Here is an 8,180-nt window from a genome sequence, read left to right on the forward strand (position 1 = left end):
GAGTTTATTCAAAGCTACTTATTTAAGCTTGACTGAAAGCACCAAAAATCCTCTTTCAGAGACCTGCGTGTTGTGATCTTCTTGTCAATTCACTGGATACACCTTTTGAAGGCTTAATTAAAAGTCATTACAAAGTCAGAATCTAGACCGTGGTGTGTTGTGTGCAGATCAGAGACATCAGTAATCACAGCAGACTTATCTGAACAATCTTCCTTGGATCTGAGTCAGACCTTGCAGTGGTTGGTCTCCTTTCATCCATTTGATGGTGGAAGCAGGTTTGCTGCCCATGGCGGTGCAGGTTATCTCGGTCTCATTCCCCTCACTCACGATTTCCTCGCGGGACTCTAAGATTGGGTTGCCTGGTGGAACTGGCAGAAGATCAACGGCAGGATTAGAGATGGTGCGACAGCTCTTCAGCGTTGGATCAATGTTTTTTATCTGTGTGCTCGCTGTTTTACTAAGATCTGCTGATGACTATCGAGAACTTCAATTCAGTAATAAAGCGCACACAGTGTAAAAAGTGTTGTTTTTGAGATAATTTTTTTTTTTTTTTCCCCTCATCATTCTATCTGAAAATACCCTATAGTCTATGTTTTGGTTTGGATGCTGGTTTCCAGCATTGATTGCTGGTGTGCTGGTGTCCCCACCAGGCATTTTAACAAGCTAAACCAGCAAGACTTCCTTGGGTCCTCGCAAGGTTTCTACCTCAACCACCTAACCATGTTAAGGGGTTGTCATTGTCGCCTGTGGATTCCGCAATGGGGCTCTTTGGAACAATACGTGTTGTAAAAAAGTGCTACACAAATATATAAATATATAAAATGTACATTTTTAAATGTTAATTTTTTTTACGTTTTTGAAAAGAAGTCTCATTCTCACCAATGACCACATAAATGCAGTAAAAAAAAAAAGTAGTAATTTATTCCTGAGATACCAAAGCTGAATTTTCTGAAATTTTTTTTACGTTTTTGAAAAGAAGTCTCATTCTCACCAATGACCACATAAATGCAGTAAAAAAAAAAAAGTAGTAATTTATTCCTGAGATACCAAAGCTGAATTTTCTGCATCATTACTCCAGTCTTCACTGTCCTTGAGAAATCCTTCAGAAATCATTCTAATATGCTGCTTTGCAGCTTAAGAAACATTTTTTCTTAATATTTTGTGAAAACCATGATACATATTCAAAATCGTGGGGTAAGAAATTAACGCTTTTATTCATTCATAATGTTCCAAAAGAATTTTATTTTGAATAAATGTTGTTCTTTTGAATTTTCTATTCAAAGAATCTAAAAAAAAAAAAAAGATTCACAGGTTCCATAAAAATATGTATAAGCAGCACTACTGTTATTTTAAAATGTAATAATATTTCACAAAATTGTTTTTAAACAAAGAAATGCATTCTTGTTGAGCATCAGATACTTCTAACATTAATTGTTAATTACTGCAAATTTTTGGCATGTGTATCTACATTGTAGAGGGGTTTGGGCACATTCCAGTTAGGTTAGGATGAAAAAAGATTCGCAGGTTCCATAAAAATATGTATAAGCAGCACTACTGTTATTTTAAAATGTAATAATATTTCACAAAATTGTTTTTAAACAAAGAAATGCATTCTTGTTGAGCATCAGATACTTCTAACATTAATTGTTAATTACTGCAAATTTTTGGCATGTGTATCTACATTGTAGAGGGGTTTGGGCACATTCCAGTTGGTTAGGATGAAAAAATAGCTAGTCACCATGCTAAACCTGCTGAAGACCATCATAAACCAGCAAAGAACTATCTACAGCTGGTTTAAGCAGGTTTTCTTCAGCAGCATAATGACCATTGGTCAAGCTGGTCTTTTGGCTGTTTTAGTGGGTTTTGGGGCACATTTTAACTGGTCAGGATAAAAACAACTAGCCAGCTGAATACCATCTTAATCTAGGTCAAGCTGGTCTGAGTTGGTTTTAGAGGGTGTTTGGGTATTTTGGGTTTTAGACAGGCTTCCTCAGCTCAATTAGGCAGCAGGGCTAGATTAGCAACACTCCAAACTGTTTTAGAAATCTCTGAAACATTCAGAGGTACATACAGTAGCATTTCTATGTTTTGATGGTCTCACTGTGTATTTGGACAAGCCGTTTTACTCATGTTTCACTTTTTCATAGCACATTAACTCATGTGGTTCTTTGCTGATGGCACTAAAGCATCTGTCGCAACGAGAGCTGCCATTTGAGGGCTCTTTTTCTAATATCTTGCTTCACGCTTTCATGTCCAGTGGTTAAGGGTTCATGCTGTGAAGGAACGCATATCCTCATAAAGCTCATGCTACTTTAGAGAGCACTCAATTCCATCCAGCTCTCCAGGATTTCCAAATATGCTGCATAATAAACCTCTAATGTTAGTGTCATTCAATGCAAGAGGCACACAAAACTAACTCCCGAATCGCTCGATGTAGCCTTTTCAACATCTAAGAGGAATTCAGTCAATACGCCTGCCAAAAGCGATCTACCAATATCAATAGCTCAACATCTGTTCCTTTTTGTTTGGCTTGTGTTATTGGAAACGGCATGAGAGTAATTGGTTGATATTGTGTCATGGTGAGATTCAATTAGACAAGTTCAATTGAGTGAAGGAATCAATGAGGTAAATCGATAATCAGGATTTTAGCATTCTGAAGGTAGACGTCATACCCAGCACAGTGATGTCTGCATAGGCTTCTTGCGGGGGATCCGTGTAGAGCTGGCACACGTACCGTCCCTCATCCGAGAGTGACACGTTGGACAACGACACCAGCAGCTCGTTGTCTGAGAAGTTAACCAGCTGAAACCGACTGTCCTTCAAGGCTGAGAAAACAAAGAGTGAGGCATACAGACGTGGAGTAGACAAATCGTGAGTGTGATAAAACTATAGCTCAATAAACAAGAAGTTCACATAGAGAAATGTTTCAGATGATATTTGGCCAGTTTGTTAAGCTTTTTAACTCTGTACCCAGAGTTCACTCTGGACATCTGGAGGCCCTAGGCAAAATTCATGTGGGAGGCCCCCACCCCCAATAAAAAAATATGATTAAATACCTTTTTATTTATACAACATTTCATTTTATTTTAGTATATTTTAGTATTCTTTTATACAGTACTAAAGTACTAAAGTTTGGACATTACTATTTTTAATGTTTTTGAAAGAAGTCTCTTATGCTCATCAAGGCTGCATTTATTTGATCAAAAATACAGAAACATACTTTTGTGAAAATATTGTGAAATATTATTACATTTTAAAATAATGGTTTTCTATTTTACTATACTTTAAAATATAATCTATTTCTGTAATGCAAAGCTGAATTTTCATCATTCATTACTCCAGTCTTCAGAAATCATCAATGTTAGAAACAGTTGTGCTGCTTAATATTTATTTTATAACCGGTGATACTTTTTTTCAGGATTTCATGATGATTAAGAAGTTGTTAAAAAAAAAATATATATATATTTTATAACAATATAAGTCTCTCTTTACTATCACTTTTTAAAATCAATTTAATACATCCTTGCTGAATATTACTGTATTTTTGATCAAATAAATGCAGGCTTGATGAGCAAAAGAGACTTCTTTCAAAAACATTAAAAATAGTAATGTGTCCAAACTTTTGACCGGTACTTATATATATATATATATATATATATATATACACATACACACATACATATACACATATACACATATACACACATACATACATACACATACACACACATACATACATACATATTAATCAAACTTTATCTAAGGTAATCTCTTTTTCCTTTGTTGAGGATGTTATTATAGCCGACATATTATTATTATTATTTTGTAGTAATTTGATCAGTAATTTATTCACAGTACCTGAACACCACTTCAGTAAATGAACAGTGTTTTTATAATTTCTTTCCTAGCTGGGTATGGGCAGGATTTCCCCCTCCCATTTAATCAATATTGATTACAGATATTGTCATATTATTATCAATAATAAATTATTATTATTATTAATATGATATGATGTATTGCATTGTTACCTTAAATATGCACTATATGCACAAATCAAGTGGAAGTGAAAGAGACTATCACTACTAAGCAGAAAATAAGTTCATTTCTAGTTAGTTGAAACTTAAATTAAGTGTTATGTTAGAGCAGTAATGCAATCATCAGCAGAATTTAGAAGATACAGACATATGAGGCCCCTATTTTATTATTCTTTTGAAACATGAACAAAAAATTTGTGTTTGCTTTTTGACTTTGAATACAAACTCCTTTGCTTTTACTTTTGTAGCTGTTTTGCTAGTCAGCTCCCGACACGATGTCATTCATTGTACGTGCACAGGGCCTAAAATTAACACTCGCCAAGCGCCAAATGCGAGTAAAAATCAGCGTTGGTGAGTCCATGTAACAGTGTCAGTCGCCAGTTGGCGGGTAAAACTTTTACGAAATATAACAATGCAATGTAGTGGAAACAACAGTCCGTTTTTAAAGAGATTCGCTGTTTCTGACATAAGCGAATAAAATAATCTTTTCCGAAGACAAGATCATCGTGATTGATTAACGTTAGCTGTTCTGTCATAAGCGAGAAGAGCGAATCAAATAATAGGATACAAACGGGCTGATAAAGTCAGAGCAGTGTGATGGCCAGCTTGTCCCTAGACACGGTTCTAATAACTTTTACCTGAGAAGATATTGCTGCTTCATTTCGGAAGATTAACTTCTCCCTTCTTTATTCTTCATAACGTAGGGTGACCATACGTGCCATTTTCCCAGGACGCGTCCTGGCCAGGATTTCTATATTGCCTAAAATATCTAGGTTTTGGCTTTGTTTGCGTGTGCAGAGCGATCGGTGTATGACATCAAAATACCTCGAGAGCATTTTGAAAGCATAAGGAACCGTCTGTATGGTATTTTGATGTCATACACCGATCGGTCTGCACACGCAAACAAAGCCAAAACCTAGATATTTTAGGCAATATAGAAATCCTTGCCAGGATGCGTCCTGGGAAAATGGCACGTATGGTCACCCTATCATAACGCGAGAATGTGGCGATACATACCTGGGGTTACGCTGCAGAAACTGTGCAGTGAAGTAGGCTATAGTTTAAAAGGTTGCTCGTTAAAATTAAAATGTAGTACCTACTCAGACAGTACATGATTTCGGATGCACAGGAAGAGTTGGGAGGTGAACTAAACATTTCTCTTTCTGGTACAGACTGCATAGTCTTATGCATATGGGGCTGTGACGTGTTGAACAAACGACTCGAACCCAAAGACTTGGGAGATGAACTAATCATTTCTGTTTCCTGTAAAGACTAAGACTTGGGAGGTGAGGTGAACTAACAGACTACACAGCCAGCTAACTTAAAGGGATAGTTCACCCAAAAATGAAAATTAGCTCATGATTTACTCACCCTCAGGGCATCCTAGGCGTATTTCTGACCTTCCTCTTTCAGACGAACACAATCACAGTTATATTTAAAAATGTCCTGGCTCTTCCAAGCTGTATAATGGCAGTGAATGGTGCCCCTGTTTTTGAAGCCTATAAAACTGCATCCATCCATCCATCATAAAACTGCTCCTCACGACTCCGGGGTGTTAATAAAGGCCTTCTGAAGCGAAATGATGCATTAGTGTAAGAAAGATATCGATTTTTTTAGATTTATAAACTGTAATCTCCAGCTTCCGGTTGCTAGAGATTCAAATATCCGAGTCAGTAAAATTATCTTTAATGATCACATCACTTGAATGATGTGTTCATTATGGCAAACATTCAAAAGGCGGGACCCACTTTGAAACAGCCTTGAAACAAAAACATGCCCAATATTATTTGATTATTATCATCAATATTATTTATCATCAATTATTTATTACCAATAAATGAGCCTGCAATATAACTGAAACCACTTTTTAATTTGAAAAGCAAAAAAAACAAAAAAAAAACAGTTATTTTACAAAAATCAGCAAACTGCAACAAAGCTGGAGGCACACACTATCCACTCATCTCCAATCACCTGAGAGCAGAATGGGATTGAAGAGATGGAAAAGGAGAAAAAGACAAGATATTTAAGGGGGAGCTGTAACAGCCACATATTTATAGCCTAATAAAATATATTCGAACCAAATGTATATATGGTTAGTATTAGTACAGGCCTACTTGTTTTTTATTATAGCCCGTGATAATTAATACATTATAAAAAAAAAAAAATTCAAAATAAAAAAAAAATTACCTTTTACATTTATTATTGCACTGATTGCCTATTAACTATGAGCAGACAGCGTTTCATTCAATGCACTGGAGAATACGGTGAAAATAAATGTAAAGAAACTAAGTTGCTTGTCAGATTTTCCTTACAGGCAACCCTATTTTTTAAAATAAGCCCAAAAACCGCAACCCACGACCCAGGATTTTTTCACGCAACTTAACAAAAAAATAAAAAAATAAAAAAAAGAAGCCGCCCAAAGTCTCATATTATAAGCGAACTTGGCAACTCTGGATGTTACGGTTATGGAGGCCCCGCCTCAAAGCCCGAGGCCCTAGCCAATTGCCCGCTCTGCCTATAGGTAGCCCTGTCAGTTTCACTCTGTATATTTCAATGCTTTGTGTTTTGCAAAACTTTTGCATTTCCCCTGATAAACTGCATTTGCATTTAAATGTCATTTTCTATTACCATATCCCCTTTACACTCTTTATAATGCAAATTTATAGTACAATTATATCATTTTACCTTTCAGCATGTTATGTAGATTTTTAAAAAAAATCCATGAATCAAATTTAAAATATTTGAAATACTTGTATAATAGTTGAAAAATATTTTTATAATCAATTTTTTATTTATTTAGATTTTTAAGCACCATATAAGCCCCCTAAAATAGTTTACTAAATGCTTTAATTTACAAAAAAGTTCATATAAAAAATGTTTCAGATGAAATTTAGTTTGGAAAATAGACAAGTCCACTAAAATAGTTCCTAGCGAAATCAAAATAAAAGTTTTTCACTCTGTACCGCTCACATACTCTGGTCTGGAAAGTCACAAACACTGTAAAAATGATTTTTCGATAAAACAAATATTATTAGATAATGTTTTACAAGAAAATACTATTTAAGTCTATACTTCAAGATTTCACGTTTAATTCAATGTTTTACTTGCTGTGTCATTGTAATAATTTATGAGTGAAAATTGTTTCAAAATAAATAATATTTTTAAGTACAGTTAAATATTGAATAGAAGAACTTTTGGAACTCCACTCTGCCAATCAGATTCAAAGATCAGAACTATATAATACTATATCATGAAGTTCTGGAGAGCTTCATTTAAATGAGCAAACTCAAAAATCATGCTCAAAGTTCAAAAAGTCAAAGCTCTAATTGAGCAACTCCATCAGAAGTTTAAGACCTTTGATGGTGCATTTTAAGAACCTCCTCTTAATCCCAACCCTGAACCTGGGAAGCATTTGTAAGTCTCTTTCCTAAGAATAATGATGAGGCCAGCTTGTTTTGAGCAGAAAGATGGTGGGCAGGGAATGAAAGGCCTGAATTTCTTAGTGCTCGGACTGGATTGCAATTGATAGGGGGAGTTTATGCACTATGCATCAAACAGATCTATGACTTCAGACTTAAGGTAATGCCAGAGGACTGTAATTTCTCTACATCAGTACAGTACATCTGTAGAAGTGCTGCAGAAGTCTGGGAGAATATGAAGGATATACATCTCTGCAAAGCAAACCTGCACATGTACAGGGCTCATTAGTGCGCATTATAAATTCTAAAGCATCAGAGTCCGTAAGAGGTTGACATTGAGTGAATCTGATTGTTCTGTGTCTCAGCTGGCTTGAGATGCTCTTCAGCTGTCCTAGCCTGCTATCTCAAATTGACACACAGATTGGAGAATGAAAAGAGAAGGGGCACAGGAAATAACATGTAGCATGTTAGATGAAACAAATACAAATTGGATTGTCTTGCAAAACAGCATACCTTCCTATATTGATTAAAATACAATGGGTAGAACATATTGTCTGTAATGAGGGTATATGGCCACATATGAGCCCTTCTGTTGTCTTCAAGACAATATTTTACCCGTTTTCGGAAAGGAATGTACTGTAAATACCACATTGTTTTTGGACAAGATTTTGTGACATTGTCAAAAACATCTAAATAAGCACAATTAAAGCTGCAAAGCCCATAAAGG

General features: G+C 35.4%; 1 protein-coding gene across 1 annotated transcript in view; it reads right to left on the bottom strand.

Annotated features, from left to right (window-relative positions):
- LOC107699904 (cell adhesion molecule 1-like) overlaps nt 1–8,180 on the bottom strand; it is a 214,404-nt gene that overhangs the window by 59,967 nt on the left and 146,257 nt on the right. Inside the window, exons 3-4 of the mRNA XM_016501352.1 lie at nt 2,673–2,825; nt 231–368 (exon numbers count right to left, since the gene is read on the bottom strand). Coding sequence (XP_016356838.1) covers nt 231–368; nt 2,673–2,825 — 291 coding nt within the window. The remainder of the gene's footprint in view (nt 1–230; nt 369–2,672; nt 2,826–8,180) is intronic.

Source organism: Sinocyclocheilus anshuiensis, unplaced genomic scaffold (assembly GCF_001515605.1).
Source record: "Sinocyclocheilus anshuiensis isolate Anshui unplaced genomic scaffold, SAMN03320099.WGS_v1.1 scaffold891, whole genome shotgun sequence".
In the NCBI taxonomy this organism is placed as follows: domain Eukaryota; kingdom Metazoa; phylum Chordata; class Actinopteri; order Cypriniformes; family Cyprinidae; genus Sinocyclocheilus; species Sinocyclocheilus anshuiensis.